At 36.5% G+C, this 21,406-nt stretch overlaps 1 protein-coding gene across 1 annotated transcript; it reads right to left on the bottom strand.

Annotated features, from left to right (window-relative positions):
* Positions 771 to 4,871, bottom strand: LOC109823400 (reticulon-like protein B17). Its single transcript, XM_020389678.1, is given in 8 exon segments — positions 771 to 1,156; positions 3,195 to 3,317; positions 3,419 to 3,484; positions 3,567 to 3,636; positions 3,732 to 3,817; positions 3,820 to 3,875; positions 3,946 to 4,020; positions 4,108 to 4,871. Coding segments are annotated over 8 exon segments (1,305 nt in total). The 5' UTR covers positions 4,767 to 4,871; the 3' UTR covers positions 771 to 986.

Below are 21,406 nucleotides of genomic sequence, written 5' to 3'. Positions count from 1 at the left end.
GCGTAGGCTGGTTTCAGAGCTTACTCTTTTGTAGCGGTCCAAATTTTCTTGACGGGAGGAAGTTAGATCAAATCTTATAAGAGGGCCATTTCATAGTCAAGCTACTAAAAACCAACGGTAGATTTTGGTTGTCAAAGAAGACAAGATAAACTTATATCATTAATGCTCAGTTTGTCTTTAGAAAATGCTCGTAGTAAAGAAGAAGTTTCAGACCAGAAAAATGAGTTGTCTTCACACTGTTAGTAGCCTCCTTACAACATGGGTCACACATACAGATTCAAAATCCTTTCGCACATTGCACTTAGGAGACTGAACCTATATAGCCTTCACAAAAAAACAAAGAAAAGGAAAAAGGAAATAATGATGCTGCTTGAAGTAAACTCGGTATTCCAAGCGAACAAACTCGTACATTATTTTCAGAAATCTTGCAAGAAATACATTTGATTATGATCATGAATTGTGTATAAATAATAATTGTTAAATAAATTGAGCTGCAAAGTAAAGAATACGACGTATCCAAATCTTATGCTCAAACGAACATTGCATATCAGGATGACAATAATCTACACTACATCTTCCAGAAAGGATCCAACACAGTGCACAAGGGAGATAAATAAGGCAGTGAAACATCATCACTGTGGTGGTAGTAGGATGGACATTTCATTCAATTATCTAGGAGTAAGCTACGTCTCAGGCCCAGTGTAGAGCACCAAGCCTTACTGTATTCATCATGTTTCTAAATGACTGAAAGTGCTCATTATACCAACATGTTAAAAAGACCGCAATTCATTTATTTTTCAAAAAGCAAAGATGATATTACGTTACAAGGGGGCTATTGGTGAATGGTTCTTCATATCTGTGTGATCATAGGGAGCTTACTTTGTAGTAGACACGATGAATTTAAAAGAAACTGTACAAGTGGTTATTGTAACAAAACTAGCAATCAGGAAGGTCGCTACAAACTCAAGCTTGTTCGTGATTAGCTCCTATTCTGCTACAACAATTGCTTGCTGGGGCTCTTCTTCGTTGCTGTCATTTTGAGCATTTTCACATCTTCTTTGTTGTGGCTCTTCTTCTCTGCTATCTTTGTGCGCACTTGCACAACTTATTTGCTGCTGTTGATGGTGATAACGAAGTACCACTACGGAGATAAATGCTGCAAAAATCAGAGCATGTTTAGCATTCATATGACAGTTTTGTCCAATCAAATCCTGAGCTTGGTATTCACGAAATATTTTTTAGGGAGATGTTGGTTCATTAATTCCCTGCACACTCATGTTAAATAAGAGTTGGAACAGAGAAGAAAGCACAAGGGAGGAGATTGAACAATTATGATAATGAAATCTAAAAAGATTACATGCAATCTAAAAAGGTTCAAAAGTATGTTGTAATTTTTATAACTAGCATGATACATTTCCTTGGTGGTAAGACAGAAACATCTATGCATACAGGCTGAAATTTTGCACAACAGAGGAGAGTAAGTGCGACTGGCCTGAACCCTACACAAAAAGCTCCCTTTTTTATTCGCCAGAAACTATACTCTGTAAGGCATTGAAAGTATACCATACAGCTCAAGCATACATTAGATAACCACTTCTACATCTGCATTCAAGGACCTCTTATCATATATGACTAGTTTCAGACCCGTGCGATGTATGGGTTTCTTTGCAATTGAGTTTAAAATTTTCAATATAGGGAAATCACAAAATTTTAAAATTTAAATAATATATATAAACAAACTGACAATTCTTTACAGCTTTCAACAAAAGCAAAATAATATATGACCACATGTGAGTCTACCCGGTGTAGTCTTGAACAAAATAATAATATATGACTACATGTTAGTCTAGTCTTGAGCAAATAATATGAGCACGTAACTTTCAAAACGAAATAAAGAAAGAACTGTTCAAAACTCTTTAATCAATCACAAATGACCACTAACATAACCATATCAAATATCCAATGTAGAAATACTCTACTCGGTATGTTATTCAAAACATGACGAAGCAATACTTTTTTAATACATATATATCAATTTTGATTAAAAGAAGCAAATCACACTGATGGATAGATTTAATTAATAGGATTTGAACATTAGCGTCAACATCCGAATATGCAATAGAGAAACACAGAAGTTTGGGACTCTCTTATTCGTAAAGAAATGTTTCTCGTGGTTTCTGGACTAATGCTTTGCATCAGCTGAATGCAATGCACTACTCCCATAATATGTAGCGAGTTCCTCGATGCGAGTAGATTTCATAAAAACAATAGAAAAGTTTAGTAGATGATGTAAGGCCTAAATTTTAATTAAAAACATTGTGACGACTTAAGCTTCTGCTTCACCCAACACAATCTGATTTAATAACCAGAAAAAAGTATTAGGGTTCATCAGGTTTTCTATTAGGGAAAATTCAGATATGCAATAAAGAAAATAATGCCTTTTTTGATAATTATACACAGTACCTCTTAGGTTTTCTCTTTGCTCAGATGATGTTGCCTGCTTCCCGTTTTTAGCTCAAATAATTAAACATTTGATTTTACTCAAAAAATAAGAGGTTATTGCCAATGATTCATATATGTGGAAGAAATTATTGAAAATTAGAGATAAATGGATCAATGATTGTGGTTCTATTGTGTTGCTATCGCTAGAATTCAAGCTTGTGTTGATCGTGCTAATGTGAAGCTTGCTGTTGCATATCATGATATTGTTTCCACCCCTGCTGGTGTCACTAATTTGGTCGAATACTGTTTGGAGAAAACTTACTATTCCTAAGCATGGTTTTTAGTTTAGGTTAGTGATGCATTGAAGGCTTCTTACCAAGATAGATCTTCCCTTTTCTATTTGCCAGAAACTAGATTGTAAGGCATTGAAAGTATACCATAAAGCTCAAGTATACATTAGATAACCACTTCTGCATCTGCAACAGGGACCTCTCATCATATCTAATTCGATATCTCGAATAGAAATTTTCCAGATAAGCAAATCATCCGACAGATTTTGACTAGATGCTGAAAAAAATTCACTGTAACATGATATACTACTTATAATAAATAACTGCATAATTATGTAAAGAAGAAAACGTGTATTGCCTAAATGAGCTACAATTAAGCATGCCACATGTCAAAGTATCAGCATCTTTTATGCATGTACTTCCATCATAAATCGATGTGCAGTGTTAGAAACCCAAAAGTACCTGCAAAGAGGCGCATCTTTATGCCAAACATATTCCATAGCACCATTATTGTAGATGCTGCTGTAAGTCTCTTCCGAGGGTAGGATTTCCATGCAGACCAAACGTAACTTCTCATTTCCTCAACTGATTCGTCATGAAAACAACTTTGTTAATAAATAGGAACTATCAACTGATACTTGGAACACATAGCAAGGCTGTATTCATGCTATCAACACCTTAAGTACCTTTTTCCTGTATTTTGTCTGAGTAGCATGTGTAGAGCTTGGGAAGAGTGAAGCCCAAGAAAAATCCTGCAAATGTTTATTCATGTCATTCAAGGACCTGGATGTATACATTTAACGGAAATGTCAACAAAATAAAATAGAATGATACCAGTAGTTAAAAGTCTGCATGGGGTTATCTGGTGACCATACTTAGCTGTGAAGACAAGAATAGGAGCCACCTGAAATCAAAATTGAGGTGTTTTAATCAGCAATTTAAAATAAATACACCATGTATAAGTAGAAATGTGTGAAAAGGGGATGGATTGAAACTTGCTTTGAGAGTTATCAATGGTTCGCCGGAGAAAATCTCTTGGCTCTTGGAAAGAGCAGCATTTGCTGTTGGCAAAACAAACCGAGCACTCGCAGGATGTCCTCTTCTTTCAACTTAAAATTTTCCCGTCTCGGCTTCTGCTGCTGCCTGTAGAAAACTTTTATATTGTTTGCGCAATTCCTTAGAAATACAATAGGGCGGCGACCAAGATTTGTACCTCTGTGGAACAGAATCGTAGAAGAAGGCTAAACCCAGAATCAATAAACCCAGATGAGAAACAGCTGATATCCAACTGCAGATTTCCAAAACATTAACTTCAAAGCTAGAAGAAATTTCATATATCAACCTTGGTAACCGAAATCGAGTTCCGAAATAGTACCTGAATTCTACATCTTTTGAAAACCATGAAGACAGGAAAAACATAGTCCCCAGTCCAAACCAAAGCGAAGATTTTGCTGCATTCTTCCACATAACAAGCTCCAAGATCAACTCCCATGGCAAATCTCCACTTGCAGAGATCTCATCCTGTTCAGCTTGTTTCTCACAAATCTCAGGCAATGGGCTCGAAGGAGGAAGTGAAGCCACCTGCTGGGCCGCTCTCTCATTGTGAGCAACCTTGCTTCTGCTTGACCTCTTTTTCCTCAGTCTCACACCCTCCTCCTCCTCGAAAGGCACGAGCTCCTTCTCCTCCCTCACGTTCTCCTTTTCTAATCGTCTCCTCGCTCGTCTCGCATTTCTTGGCGAAGCCCCAGCAGCTCTGCTCTTCCCTTTCTTCCGGCTGCTGATAGGAGTAGTCACCGCAGCTGATGCCGCCGCCGCCGCTGCATCAAGGCATTCATCAACATTGACGGGCTTCGGCCGTGGCCTCGATTTCCGATAAGGGGGTGGAGATAGGAGGAGAAGATCATGGAGAGAGACAGGGTTTGGAGAATGGATTGAGATTGGTGGCCGTGTTTGGTCTTTGGGTTTGGATTCAAGGAGGGCACGTGGTTTCAATTGATTGGTAACGGGGGTTGTTGGGGTTGAAGAGGAATCCATGGAGAACGTCGAAATCTCTAGCAATTGTTGATGTTTTATGGTACAAGAGAGAGAGAATGATGGGGGGTTTTCTTGGTTCGTTGAATGGAGGAGGGAGGAGATATAGCCGTTGGGAGTGGGATGCTGTTTTGTCCCTGTCTATTTCTTTATTAATTAATGCGACTTTCTACATAAAAAAGACAAATGGAAAATTTCGAAGAAGTTGGAATAAGAGAGCATTGCAAACGGTAACAAGCCAACAGAAATTGTAGCCTTTTACAATTATTATAGGCACTGTAACTGTTGGGCCAGAGGCCCATTTAAGCAGACAATTGGGATATCTCACTAGAAATGGGCCTCAAGATCATTTTGACTCGCTAAAATAATTGCCGCAATACTTGTACAACCATCGATCGCCTTTATTCTTTAATAGCTAATCCCCTCTCTTCTCAACGTTGCAGGTTTTCATTCTCTTTAGAAGCCTTATATTATAAGACTTATTAATTTACCAGATACGAATGTGGCTTTTATTTATTCCACAAGAAACAATGATTCCAGTCCATTCAATGACACTGTAACTTCTCATGTTTCTCAAAAAAAGACACCATAACTTCTCATGGTCGTGTCTCGGTTAAACAGCTGATCGATGCTTTTGAGCCTCTAAGTGAGTTGGAAGGAGAGTTTCAGCTCTCCGTCAGTGGTTATCGAGTATGCAACAACTAACAAGCGTAAATACTAACTGACGCAGTCACAGAAGGTGGTTTGTGTATCCAGCTATTACACAGACTGAGGGAGAGCAAAAGGAAAACAGATCGTGTGAACGTGAGGGGGGGGGGGGGGGAGGCCACACCCAACCCTATTTCTTCTATAAATAGAAGGGAGGTAGAGAGGAGAAATTGTGGTGGGAAAAATCTAGAGTGGAGGAAAAAAGAAGAGTGAGGAAAAGAGAGCTTGTATAAGTTTGGTATTTTCTTCATAGTGAAACCCCCCCTCCCGTGGACGTAAACAAGTTTGCCGAACCACGTAAATCTGTTGTCTCATCTTTTACTGTGAGTTGGTATTGCTTGTGTTGGATATTTTGTTGGAGAAACGCAATTTTGCCTTAATGAATGTTAATAAATTTTGTAATTAAAAATATGCTTTAATTAGAAATTAAAATGAGCATAATGACTATACATTATGACGAACGTTACAGAATTAATTACGGTTTTTGTAACGTCTTTTCCAACCCTATATATATATATCTGTATGTTGAGCTCAAAATCATAAGAAAAATATTCAACAAGTTTCTCTTGTTTTTCCTTCTCTCCCCTACATATTACTTTCATCTATATCTTCATTTTATTTTATGGGCAACTTTCTTCATTTGAGCTGAAGCTCTACATTCTCGCCCGAGTGCAGAGGCCGGCCATTTTCGAGGGCTTTTACCTCTAGGGGGAGGGAACCATTTACGTCAGGGTGATAGGCGGGTTCTCAATCTTCTAGGACAGTGATTACATGACTGCTCCCGTCAGGCCTGATTTTTCTTATCTCTCATTTATTTTTATTTCGGATTTACTTAATGCTATAATCTTAATTATTTGATATATTTCCAACAATCTAGAAGATTGAGCAGTTTTATAGCTTTTAATTTAAATCCGAAATTTTTTTATTAAAAGTTACTGCTCATTTGCAAATTTTGTAAAATTTGGGAAAAAAATTATTTGTAACTGTTACTGTTCATTCCGAAAATAAACTTTTACCTGTTCATTGGAATAGTCTACTGTTCATAAAAAAAGGCTTCTAAATGGCTTATCTATTAATTAACCTTTTGTTAATAAAAACAGTTTTGGTTAGAAATTTGTAATTAAATATTTCTGTTAAATTTAATTAATTGTTGTTAATTAAGTTGTAATAATTACTACTAATTAATTCTAACAGTTACTTACAATTAATTGTAATTAATTGTTTTAATTGCTTTTATTGCTTTAATTGCTGTTTTAAGATGTTGCAAGTGGGCTCTTTGCCTTCCAGTACCTCACGAGTCTGAAGTTCAAGCTCTTCCACAAATTAAATCGTTCTCAGCCTTGATGTTCTAAGCTTGCTGGGGTGGGCCGCAGTCGTTCTGACAGACCCCATAAAAACAAATTTTTACTCTCACGACATGTAAATCATGAGGTTCGAATATTAAAAGGTAAAACCCTCATCGGCCTTATCCAACATATGTTTGCAGTATAATTGCTAGGTAAATCAACATATGTTTGCAGTATAATTGCTAGGTAAATTAAATGCTTGTAGGAAATATTTTAAAGTTTCTATATACTGTTAATGAACAAAAACTCATTGAGACCGATTCAAGTTTTTTTTGGATTAGTTGGTGTCTAAGACAAGGTTTAGGGGTTGCGTAACGCGCTCTGTAAGAAACAAGGTGCTTAATTGATCTTTGATCAACCTCTATTACTATTCTTACCTGGCTAACTACCCGAGTAAAACTTTAATCTTTTCACTTTAGGAGTTTTTGGTTTGGAATAAGAATTATTATGTGTTTAAGAGGTGGTACTAGAAAATGACAACATAAATTTGGAAGGTCTCTTTTGAAGGCAATCAATTTAAATTTGGAAGGTCTCATTTGTAGGCAACCAATTTAAATTTGGATGGTCCCTTTGAAGGCAACCAAATTTGCAACCTCTTATAATATTAGGAGTTTTTGGTTTGGAATAAGAGGTCCGGAATTATGAGAAAAATTCATATGCATTTATTTAATTACACTTTTTGCATCATATATTGCCTAATGATAAATGATCAATATATGAGCGAACCAAATCAAAGAGGTGCATCTTTTAAAATTCTATTTTATATGATGGATTATATTTCAAATCTTCAAATGTAAAGTTCATCTCCTTTATTGCATCATGATGGATATTGCAATAAATATTCATATGTCCTTTTAGATAACTTGCATTTGTTACATGATTAATTACAAGGTGTTATGCAAGAATACACTTGAAAAATTTAAAAAATTTGGATGGTCTCTTTTGAAGGCAATCAATTTAAATTTGGAAGGTCTCATTTGTAGGCAACCAATTTAAATTTGGATGGTCCCTTTGAAGGCAACCAAATTTGCAACCTCTTATAATAGGAAAATTTAAAAAAAATGTGTATATGTAGTATGATGTATATTTTAAGATACAAAATCCTTTTATAAGGTTCTCTTTAATGCTTTGCATGTATCTATTAGTAATGTTATTCTTATATGTGCATCAAAGAGGTGCATCTTTTAAAATTCTATTTTATATGATGGATTATATTTCAAATCTTCAAATGTAAAGTTCATCTCCTTTATTGCATCATGATGGATATTGCAATAAATATTCATTTGTCTTTTAGATAACTTGCATTTGTAACATGATTAATTACAAGGTTTTATGCAAGAATGCACTTGTAAAAATTTAAAGCACGTATGTACAATTATTATTATTATTATTATTATTATTATTATTTAATTCTCTTTAATGCAGTTATATTTTCAGACATAGAATACGATCTTTTATGCTCATAAACCATGACCTTTTATGCTTACATGTTGCATTCAAAAATGCTATTTAATTTTTTTGTTGCTAAATTGATTCCTCTATCTTTTGAACTCTAAAGGTTCTATTAGCAATGTTGGGATTTAATTGATTCCTCTATCTTTTGAACTCTAAAGGTTCTATTAGCAATGTTGGGATTTAGTTCTTTAAATATACAACATATTGTTAAAGGTTCTATTAGCAATGTTGGGATTTAGTTCTTTAAATATACAACATATTGTGTTCCCAAAGAACCCAGAAGTAATGACAAACCTTTTTGTGTTTTTGTTTTCTATTCCTTTCTTGATAATATTTGATCATTACAATTTCTACTTGATATGAACGCATATCAAAATTTGTTTAGACATTTATCTTGATAATATTTGATCATTACAATTTCTACTTGATATGAACGCATATCAAAATTTGTTTAGACATTTAAAATGAAAATGTCTAATTATTAGATATCAAAATTTGTTTAGACATTTAAAATGAAAATGTCTAATTATTAGTATCCATTGTTTCTTGATAAGAAACATCAATAACTATGCTAACATGTTTTGATAGTGACTAGAAAGAATCATTTTATCACTCTTTATTTGACTACATGTATAATGCTTTCTCTTGAGATTTTAGGAAATGATCAGAATTGATATAAATATGATCTGTCAACTAATATGTCTAGTTACAGGAGATATGATAAATCAATGTCCTGAAAAAAATCAAATCAAGAGGTATATCTTATAACTTCTTTCTATATGATGAGTAAAAGTTCAAAATCATTGAAGTTATATTCAAATTAGTCCATCAAATAAAATAAAATAAAAATTGCTATTAGGCTTATCCTTATAAGTTGTTTGAAATTAATATCTCCTCTTACTTCTTGTACTCTTGCGTGGAGAGACTAATTTTAAATAACTTAACAAGAAGATGACCTAATGTCAATTTCAAACAATATGAAGGACTAATTACAAAATAAAATAAGAACTTGATAAATAAATACAACGCCTGATAGGCAAAGTTATGATCTTGGACTTTGTAAAGTCTGAGAAAAATATTACTGACCCTTTGACTAAGGGATTATCCAGGAGTGTGGTTCTGGATTCATCGAGGGAGATGGGGTTAAGCCCATAGATGAGATCACTAATAGTGGCAACCCAACCCTTATTTGAAGACTTAGTCCAAATGTTGGTTCAATGTGATAGAAACAAGTTGGACTAGTGACACTCGTGTGGAGCATCGACCCAGATATATTCATATATCACTATGTAGCTTGTGCTACTACCCCTTCTCTATGATGACGATGCTCTTATGATACAGTTGGCTAGGCTGAGTTTTACTCTTAATAAGTCCAACGTGTGTATTATGGGGGGTATTAAATAAACAGCTATAGTACCCTTTGATGACTTACCTACGTGAGAGGAACCGTGATGGCCGCGGTGGGGGGGGGGGGTAGGGCTGACCCCTAGAAACTCTCATGAGTTGGTTTATTATAAGCATGGCCTTTAACGCTCAACCCGCTTTACTCAATAGATGGAGATGTATTGTGTGTGTTTTTATCAATACCTGATTAAAGGGGCCTAATTCAAGGCTTAGTCCATTATGTCCCTCAGGTGGCGATGAACTCACTAAGGAAAGGTTCAAAGCCGAAAGCCACCTCTCCCGAATTCACGATACGTAAGGTTGCCCAACCTATTTTCTTTTTATGATTTATTTATTTATTTATTTATTTTGAGTTTTCAGTCAATATTGCCTTTGGGGGGGGGGGCTTTGGATATTTTGTTGGAGAAAAGCAATTTTGCCTTAATGAATGTTAATAAATTTTGTAATTAAAAATATGCTTTAATTAGAAATTAAAATAAGCATAGTGGTTATACATTATGACGAACGTTACAGAATTAATTATGGGTTTTGTAACGTCTTTTCCAACCCTATATATATATTCGTATGTTGAGCTCAAAATCATAAGAAAAATATTCAACAAGTTTCTCTTGTTTTTCCTTCTCTCCTCTATGTATTACTTTCATCTATATCTTCGTTTTATTTTTTGGGCAACTTTCTTCATCTGAGCTGAAGCTCTGCATTCTCGCCCGAGTGCAGAGGTCAGCCGTTTCCGGGGGCTTTATAGCTAGGGGAAAGGGAACCATCTACGCCAGGGCGATAGACGGGTTCTTAATCTTCTAGGACAATGATTACATGACTGGTTCCGTCAGGCCTTATTTTTTTTATCTCTCATTTATTTTAATTTTGGATTTACTTCATGCTATAATCTTAATTATTTGATATATTTCCAATAGCTTGTAGGTTCCCTCAACAAGTCAGTCCTAGAACTGATGAGAGGTTGAGCTGGAATAAGAGTTGACTATTGCTTGTTGGTTCTCTCGACATTCAGTCCTAAAACTGCTGAGAGGAAGAGTGTATACCTCACTTTGTTGAGTATTTCACTTTCTATTCTAGTTTTCTTTGAGAAACAAGAATATAGAGGATGACTTGTACTTTTGTGAAAACAAAACCCAGGGCTCTCTCTTAGGTGATATCGCTTTCGCGGCGTGAGGGCGTGTCTCCCAGCCCAACAATTGGTATCAGAGTCCTTGATCAAATTGGTGGTGGTAGAACTTCCGATTTGAGGTGATGCTTGGTTATTATGTGGTAAAACACAAGGTATTTATTAAAATTCCTAGGAGAAGCAGTTTTATTAATACTAACGGAAGATGTCGTCTACAAGTAAAACAGTTAAAGTTAGAAAGTACGAGATTAAAAAATTCAATGGGAAGAATAAATTTTCCTATTGGAGGATGCAGATGAAAAATTTGTTAATTTCACAGAAATTGCACAAAGCTTTAGCCGAAAAAGAGAAGAAGCACAAGGATATGCCTGATGAGGATTGGGAGGAGCTGGATCTGGAAGCACGGGCGTCGATTATCCTTTGCCTTGAAAGGGATGTAGCTTTCTTGGTGGATAGGGAGAAAACGGCTGTGGGCGTGTGGTTAAAGTTAGAGAGCACTTTCATGACGAAGAGTCTAACCAACCGGATCTATTTAAAATCCAAATTGTATACTTGCAAGATGGAGGAGGGTTCATCAATCCAGAAATACATCAACAAGTTCGATAGGACCTTATCGGATTTGAAAGATATTGAGGTGACAGTGGAAGACGAGGATCAGACACTTCTACTACTTCTATCTCTGTCGAAGTCTTATGAGAATCTGGTTCAAACACTGATGCTTGTGGGTGACAGTTTATCAATGGATGGGACTAGAACTACGCTTCTAGCGGATGATCTTCGAAAAATTACAACTAGTGATATAGCCACTGGTTGTAACAAAGAACAAGCACATGGGTTTTTTGCCAGAGGAAGGGGCAATGAGCGAAGAAAAGGCAATGGAGGAAAGTCTAGATCAAAATCAAGACCTCTTGCGGAAAGATCGTGTTTCAAATGCGGTGAGCTAGGGTATTTCAAAGTTAATTGTCCTAACAAGAGAGTAGGTGGGAAGAAGAACAACAACAAAACTGAAAGACGAGAAGGCAAGGAAAGGCGAGCTATGCTTCAGGGGAAGGGAGCGATAAGGAATGCTATGTCATCACGAGTGGTAAGGATACCTCCGGGAAGTGGATTCTTGATTCTGGTTACTCTTACCACATGTGTCCAAATAGAAAGTGGTTCACTACCTACAGGAGCATTGATGGTGGAATCGTATTGATGGGGAACAACCATGCTTGTAAAATGGTGGGGCTTGGCGATATCAAGATCAAGATGTATGATGGAGTGGTTCGAACCTTGACGGATGTAAGGCACGTTCCCGACTTACAGAAGAATCTTATCTCAGTTGGTGCTTTAGACTCCGGGGGTTATAAGATTGTAACAAAGAACAGAGTGAAGAGGGTTGTTCAGGGTTCCTTAGTAGCGATGAAGGGCATTTGTCACGGCAACCTATATACTCTCTTGGGTACGACAGTGACGGGACATGCAGCTGTTGAAACTGATGTAAGTGGTGGAGATCCATGTGAGTACACACGATTATGGCATAGGCGGCTTGGGCACATGTCAGAGAAGGGTCTAGATCTGCTTGGTAAGGAGGGTTTTCTAAAGAATCTGAAGAAGTCTTGCATGGATTTTTGCGAGGACTGTGTATATGAAAAGACGCACAAGGTTTAATTTCTGAGAAGCAATCACAAAATTTCTGAGAAGCAATCACAAGAGTAGAGGGATACTAGATTATGTGCACACGGATGTTTGGGGTCCGGCTTCGACAACTTCTAAGGGTAGTTCCAGATATTTTGTCTCGTTCATAGATGATTATTCGAGGTATGCTTGGATTTATTTTCTTAAGCATAAGAATGAGCTATTCGAGAAATTCAAGAAGTGGAAGGCGATGATTGAGAACAGGACAGGAAAAAAATTAAAGACATTAAGTTCTGACAACGGTACAGAGTATACAGATGATGCCTTCAAAGAGTTCTGTGATCTGGAGGGGATTGCCAGACACTGGACAATTAGATCTACACCATAACAAAAATAGGGTCATAGAGAGACTGAACCGAACACTACGGGAGAAAGCAGTGAGTATGCGATTATATGCTGGTTTGGGCAATGAATGGTGGGCAGAAGCGGTTGCTACATTGTAATGACCGTGAAATTTTGATATTAATTAAAATAATTTTCTAGTATTTTAAAATACTTAATTATTATTTTTAAAAGAGTATTTGTATTTTTCTCAATTTCCTATAATTTTCTACAATTTAAAAACCAAAATTAAATTTATTTAAATAGTTTTAATATTTATAAATTTATTTCGTGCAGTAAAATTTTCTAGAATTAATTTGTTATGTTATCAGTACTATTACGTATTATTTTAAATAATATGTTGTATTATTAATATTATTACGTATTATTTCGCATAATACTTTGTATTATTAATTACATATCTTTGATATAAATTGTTGTGTTATTTCAACTATTACAAATTATCTGTCGTATTAGTATAAGTAGTACGTTTTACTGTTTATATAATTATCACATAATTATTTAATTTTAAATGTAAGTAAATATATATTTTTTATTAATTATTTTGGTTTAATTATATAATATGGGTATATTTCGACTATTCCGTATCAACTGTTATATTACCACAACGTGTACGTTTTAATTGTAGATATTTATCCCATAATTATTTTGATTTTTAAATACCAGTAGTTATTTCTTTTTAATTAATTTCGTTTTAAGATAATTATACCTAACCCTAATCCTAACCCTACCCTATAAAACCCGCATATACAACTCCCTCTCTCTCCTCGTTTTCACACAGCCGCAAACCCCACGTCCTCTCTTCTACCCCGCACACGATCTCCAACCCACCACCGGCTCAAACCGCCGCCGTCGACCGCTCCTCCCCCATCTCCTCTCTCGCCCGCGACCACCACCCCAGACCCACGGAACCCGACCACGAAACCGCCGCCAGTCGACCCCAAGCCCAAACAGCACCGCAGACTCCCAACCGCCTGCTCGCCGCCCGTCAGCCTCCGACCAGCCGTTGTACGCACCTGCAGCCACCACGGCCATCAAAGCCTCCGCCTCCCCAGTCACCGGCCCGTGCTCCACTGACGTCGAACTCCACGACGTCGAACTCCACGTTCCCCTGCGCAGCACGTACAGCCAAGCCCCCGCGAGCTCTAAGCCTGCGAGCTCCTCCCCGTCGTGCATCCTGAACGCCGACTCAGATCCAAGCCCCATCTGCAGCCTCACCGCCACGCGTGCAGCTGTTAGTCCGAGCTTCCCCCTCGTCGGCAAGCCCACTCGAACCAGCCCCGCGCCGCCAACGTCGATCTGTTTAATGCATAGGCAAGATCCCTCTTGCTCATGGTCTTGTCTATTTAATTTTTTGATACGTTAAGAATTTATTAATTATATGCGTTGATTTAACTGTGCTAGATTATGTTATAACGTGATTATTTGTGCGATTATATTTTGCGAAACGATGATATAAGTGATGAATAAATATGTCAAAATAGTTTATGTTTAATTTCGTGATGTTTGGAAGGAAACAATGTAATTACAGATTTTTTTTAGAATTATTTATAATGAGAAAAATATTTTGAAAGAAATTATTTTGAGAAAATAATTCATTTTGGATAAGGAGTATTTTTGAATAATTGTTATGATTAAAAGAATTTTTATTTAAGAATAGAGTATTTTAGATTATTTTGTAAAATATCATAGAAATTATTTATAAAATTAAATGTATTACTATTCATAAATAATAATAAAATATATTTTAAAAAGATTGTTTTAGAATTTTTACAATGAGAGATAATTTTAAAGGAAATTATTATTGGAATTAATAACCGAGATTTTGATTTTCGTGTGCAAAATATCTGTTAATAGTAGTTTAACTCTCGTATGTTTCTTGCATGTGATCATGATTCCTGTTCACACTTTATGACATTAACACTTAGCGTAACTGCATTTATTATTCCATGTTGAGATTCGTGAGAAGTACATGACTATAGTGACCTGTATGACACAGTTAGGATCTAGAATCTCGTGTGTAGTTGACCTAGAATTATGTGAATTAGGATGAGAAGTCTTGGTCCATGTGAGCGGTTAGGATTGTTGATTTATATTCCGGGCTCGCGCTGGTGAAGTTTGTGTAGTCACCGGGGTGGGTCCGAAGAGTTGTGATATGTGATTGTTGATGTATATTCCAGTCTCGCGTCGGTGAAGTTTGTGTAGTCACCGGGGTGGGTCTGAGGAGCTGAGATATTGTGATTGTGGTTGTATTCCAGGCTCGCGCCGGTGAAGTTTGTGTAGTCACCGGGGTGGGTCTGAGGAACAGTGATATTGAGATTGTTGATTATTTGAGATGAGTGATGAGATAGTTAGTTACATGACCTCTTGTGTGCTTTATGGTGGACTTAGTGATTCTTGTGAGATGTAGACTAGTTGTATTCTGATCATACATAGATCGAGATTAATAATTAATTATCTACAATTTGAGACATAAGGTATATATATGAGGGTTTCCTTGTTTGGATTATTTCGCTCGACGTACTACGTCTCAAGTTATAGGTAATTAAGTATTAATTCCATCTAGTTGTGTGATTTGGATACTTGGATGATTACCCTGTTGATTACCTGCGTGATCTTGACACTTGGATAGTTTTCTTAGATTCTTCTAATGATTTTATTCCAGTGATAGATTGCATTTAGATTATTAGTAATTCATTTGCATGTTATTATTATTATTATCACTGTTTTGCTTTGGTCGTTCGATCGTTCCTATTTCTGTGGGATCTTGCCGTGTGTCGCACACGTTGACGTACACATGTTTTTCTCTGGTGTACGTCAGATTTAGGAGACAGAAAGCCTCAGTTCGGGATAGTATAAGAGCCAGAGGATTTGCAGCAGTGAGGTCTTCCAGATGGATCAGAAGAACAATCTGAAGCTTAGACTTTTCTTTATGTAGTAGTTCTCCCAATTGAGAGTCAGATTTTTCTCCCTACACCGTTCTAGGACCAGTTTAAGATGATGCAAACATTGGGAAAATGTGTCACCAAAAATGGAAAAGTCATCCATGAAAATTTCGAGAAATCGCTCTACCATGTCGGAAAAAATACTGATCATGCAACGTTGGAATGTGGCCGGTGCATTGCACAGGCCAAAAGGCATGCGTCGGTATGCGAATGTTCCATACGGGCAAGTGAAGGTGGTTTTCTCCTGATCTTCTGGAGCGATAGGGATTTGATTGTAACCTGAATATCCATCCAGGAAACAGTAGAACTCGTGTCCTGCTAAACGCTCTAACATTTGGTCAATGAAAGGAAGAGGGAAGTGATCTTTCCGAGTGGCTAAGTTGAGTTTTCTGTAGTCAATACAGACTCGCCATCCAGTTTGGATTCGAGTGGGAATCAGCTCATTAGCCTCATTTTGGATCACGGTGATCCCAGATTTCTTTGGAACAACTTGGACTGGACTCACCCATGAACTATCAGAAATGGGATAGATGATCCCATGATCGAGACATTTCAGAATGTCTTTCCTAACGGCTTCTTTCATCACTGGGTTTAACCTACGTTGAGCATCTCTAGTAGGTTTGGCATCATCTATCAAATGGATTCGGTGTTGAACAATGGTTGGACTAATCCCTTTGATATCAGCCATGGTCCATCCAATGGCTTCCCTATTCTCTCTTAAAACAGCTAAGAGAGCTTCCTTTTGACCGGTAGTCAACTCAGAAGAAATAATAACTGGTAAAGACTCGTTCTCCCCTAAGTAGGCATACTCTAAATTTTTGGGTAGAGGTTTGAGCTCTAACTTATGGGGTTCCTCCACAGATGGACGAAGCTGGACTCGGGGTTCTATCTCTAAAGGTTCTCGTTGCCAGCCAACAGCAAAAACATGATTGATCAGCGGTTCTATCTCTAGTTCGTCATCAGAAAGCTCCTCAATCATTAAATCAGATGCATTTGAATCAGACTCACACTCTCCCTCTTGTTGTTCACTGGATATTCATTGAATGAAATTCACTTCCATGGGTTCATCAGATGGATCACTAGGCTGTCTCCCTAAGTTGAAGATATTGAGATCAACAGTCATATTCCCAAAAGATAGTTTCATCTGATCGGTTCTACAGTTTATTAAAGCATTTGAGGTGGCTAAGAACGGTCTTCCTAGAATGATAGGGATTTGACTTTTGAGATTGGAAACGGGCTGCGTTTCCAATACAATAAAATCAACAGGGAAAATGAACTCTCCAACTTTGATCAGAACATCCTCTACCTCTCCTTTGGGAATTTTTACAGATCTATCAGCTAACTGTAGGGTGCATCTTGTAGGTTTAAGTTCTCCTACACCTAGCTGTTGATAGACTGAATAAGGAAGGAGGTTGACGCTGGCTCCCAAGTCTAGAAGTGCCTTATCAATGTGAGTGTTACCTATGATGCAAGGAATTGTGGGTCAACCAGGGTCCTTGAATTTCAATGGCATGGGTTTCGAAAAAATTTCACTGAGGTTGGCAGCTAAGAAGACTTTCTTGGGGACGTTGGTGGTTCTTTTCTTAGTGCATAAGTCCTTCAAGAACTTTGCATAAGAAGGGATTTGTTCGATTGCATCTAAGAGAGGGATGTTGATCTTGACCTGTTTAAACGTTTCTAGGATTTTCTCAACCTGCGGGGAGTTTTTCCTAGGTTTGAGTCTATCTGGAAAGGGGGCAACGGGCCTATACCTATCTAGATCAGGCTCAATCTCAAGTTCAGCATTTTGGTCATCGGAAGGAATTGCTTCATCGGAAGGAGTGTTTTGAATGGGAGAAGGGGTTTGATCCGGTGGCATTCGAACTTGATTGTCTATTTGTTTTCCTGATCTCAGGGTGTGAATTGCATTCAGTTGAGCTGGATTGTTGGAACTAGATCCAGTGTCTTTAGGGTTTGCAACAGATTGACTTGGACTGGATCCAGTGTCTTTAGGGTTTGCAACAGGTTGACTTAGAAATTTTCCTTTTTCTCTCTTACTCACGGCAGCGGCTAATTGCCCAAGTTGGGTTTCTAACCGGGCTATGGCTTGTGTGTTCGAGTTGAGCACTTGGCCGGTGGTTTGCATGAATGAATTTAGAGTGGTGGATGATTAGGTCAACATGTTGGTAGTTTGTGTAGAAGCTTTGATCATAGCTTCTAAACCCTTTTCTAAGACACTCAAACGTTTGTCATGATCGGAATTTGATTGATTTGTAGGTTGGTGAGGATGAGGATGTTGGTTTGGAAAAGGTGGGTTAGCAAAATTGTTCGGTGCATTGAATGGGACAGCGTTTCCCCTAGGGAATTGTTGGTTCGACGCAGGAATGAAGTTTTGGTTTCCATGAGAATTTCCTTGGTTCCAAGCAAAATTGGGATGATTTCTCCAACCTGGATTGTAGGTTGGAGAAAATGGATCATTTCTAGGGCGCTGGAATGCAGCGTTCATCTGTTCTAAAGCATGGTTGTTTCCTAGAAGAGGACATTCCTCTGAAACGTGGGTAGGAGACTGACAGTTATGACATCCCGGGGCAGAAATATGATTGATTTGAGCCGGAGCTCGTTCCTTAACTTCTAAGGCTTCTAACCTCCGCAGAATCGTCGCCATCTTCGCTTCAGATGCAATGTTTGACTCCAGGGAAAGACCACTAGACTTAGATTGGGAAACAGATGAAACCCTGTCATCACAGTTTTCCCACTGCATTGTTTTCTCGGATAGACTCTCTAGGAATTCCCAAGCTTCATCGGCGTTTTTTCTCATAAAATCTCCCTGACACATCGATTCTAAAGATGTTTTTGAAGAATAGTCCAATCCTTCATATATGACTTGGCACAATCGCCATTTTTCTAGACCGTGATGAGGACATTGGATTAAAAGATCTTTAAATCGGTCAAAGTATTTCCAGAATGGCTCTCCCGGGACAATTTTGAAATTCTGAATGCTGTTCCTAAGCTTTACCGTTTTGTGAATAGGGAAAAATTTCTTGAGAAAAACGGTGACAAATTCCTCCCAAGTTGAGATGGAATTTATCGGTAAGCTGTACAGCCATTTTTTAGCTTTGTCCTTTAGAGCAAATGGAATAAATCTAAGCTTAATCGCATCTTCGGTTAATTCTCTCATTTTTATCATAATACATACTTCCTCAAATTCCGAGATAAATATATATGCATCTTCTGTTTCATTACCTAGGAATTTGGGAAGCATGTTAATGAAATGCGGTCTAAGCTCGAAATTTGCTCCATTTACTTCGGGGAGTCTTATGCAAGATGGAATTGCATTTCTGGTGGGGTAACACATATCCTGAAGAACGGGCTGATTTGCCATTTTTTGGATTGGTTCAACACGGATTAAGCGATGAAAATTATCCCGAACCCAAATTTGTATACACCAAAATAATTTTTTTTTTAAAGGAAAGAAAGAAAATTAGTTTTTTTTTAAGGAAAATTAGTTTTTTTTTTAAGGAAAGAAAGAAATTTAGTTTTTTTTTTATAAAGGAAAGAAGAAAGAAAATTAGTTTTTTTTTAATATGAGAAGATAAAGAAAAAGAAAAATCCTAACTAAAACAAATCAAGGCAATCACTTTTCAATCAACTCTAACTCTAGGGTTTAGCCTAACTCCACTAGACCAGCTCCTAACCAAAAATTCCTACAGTGAAAAGATCAAAGTTTTACCCAGGTAGTTAGCCAGGTAAGGATAGTACTAGAGGGTGATCAAAGATCAATTAAGTACCTCTTTCCTTGCGGAGCGCTTTACGCAACCCCTAAACCTTGCCTTAGACACCAACTATTCTGAGAAAACTTAAACCGTTCACTTAAGGATTTCTTGTTCCTTATTGAGCTCGAATCCTTAGGGGCCAACGTCTAATGAGTTTTAGAAGGCTTGGGTTTGTGAAGTGAGGAATTAGTGATTTGTGGGCTAAGGAAAGGGTGATGAAATCCCTTACCTTATCTTGATTGGGGTTTTGCCCTTAAGAATGTTTTAAGTGTGTGCCAAATCAAGTGCTACAATCACTTTGGTGAATTCCTACACTATATGAAATGCAACCCTAGAAATTAAAAGCGACTAAAAAGGATGGTAAAAAGAAAATCTTTATATTTTTTAATTATGGTCAACAATAATCAAAAGTGAGAAGGGGAAAATTGTTTGAGTTTATTATCTTGTTAGTTAATATCTAAGTGAAAGATGGATTTTATTATGGTCAACAAAAATAAAATCTTTTTTTTTAAATCCTAATTGTCTCTAATTGTGAAGCTAGCTAAAGAGGGTGGAATTGAAAACTAGAAAGAAGACTTACCCGAAAGCAATGCTCCAAATTCTTGATCTTCAATCCAAGATTTTCAAGCTCCAAGCGGTTCCTTCACAAGAAAAATACACAAGTTAAAGAATCAAGTTAATAAAATCCTATTTTAGCACCTTCCCCGGCAACGGCGCCAAAAACTTGATGCGGCATAATTATGTACCAAAATTGCAAGTGCACAATTTATCAAGTTATAGTATAAAAAGATATCGATCCCACGAAGAAGGTGATTTTAAGAGATTATTAAACTTGGTTCTTATATTTTGTGCGTGACAATTAGGAATAAAGAATAAGTGTGATTGTATGAGTGGTTGTTTTGATTTATATGCAAGAGGTAATAAATTGAATTTTAGAGGAGAGAAGGAAGAATTAAAGAATAAATGAAATCATAAGGCAAGAAATATGAATTAATAAAATCAAGAAATAAAACCAAAAATGAAAAGAAAATTTAAGAAAGTTAAGATGAAGGATTCAAAAGAGGTAAGAAATCTAGAATATAATCCACTAACCAATTTCAATTACAAAATATAAACTATTCTCTTTTTATCATATTTCAACTTAGATTTATTAAGCATAGATTATCAAACCATTTAAGGAAAGTGTAACCTATCAAATTATCATCTAAGTTAAAATTACTATTCATGATAAGAACAACAACATGATAATAATCCTAGAATTCATAAGCATAACCTATCAAACCATTTAAGATAAGCATAGATTATCAAATTCTTCTTCTACCGATTAGTTCTCTAGTTGATTATCCTAAACATGAACATTTTAAGTACAAGAGAATAATTCATACAATATAAAAGAAATTAGACTAGTTTCATACAATTCTAAGATTCCTACAAGAATTAAATTCACATCTTAAGAAATAAAAACAAGAAAAAGAAGACTAATTACAAAATTAAAAAGAAAAGAAAAATCTAAACTATGAACAAGAAATAAATCTAATTACAAAGAAAATAAAAATCTAAACTACAAAATAAATTGCAGAAATTAAATGCAAGAAAAATAAATCTACTCTACAAATTAAAGTGCAAAAAGAAATAAAAAGACAAGAAAGTAAATCTACACTACAAGCATGAATTTAAATCTAACTAATAAGCAATAATAAAGAAATTACTAAAAAGAAATAAAAGAGAAAAGAAATGCAAACCTTCAAATTGCTCTTCATCTCCATCCTCATCATTCCACAAAGAGGAGAAAGAACAAATTTAAAGAGGAAAAATTATTTTATTAATTGCAACTAAAGTTATAATTTTTGGAAGGCCTTCTCAATTAAGAGTAGCCCTCCTCTCCAAAAGG

Source organism: Asparagus officinalis, chromosome 1, assembly GCF_001876935.1.
Source record: "Asparagus officinalis chromosome 1, Aspof.V1, whole genome shotgun sequence".
Taxonomy (NCBI): Eukaryota; Viridiplantae; Streptophyta; class Magnoliopsida; order Asparagales; family Asparagaceae; genus Asparagus; species Asparagus officinalis.
Note: the sequence above shows the minus strand (reverse complement) of the source record. Positions and strands in the feature narration are given on the sequence as shown.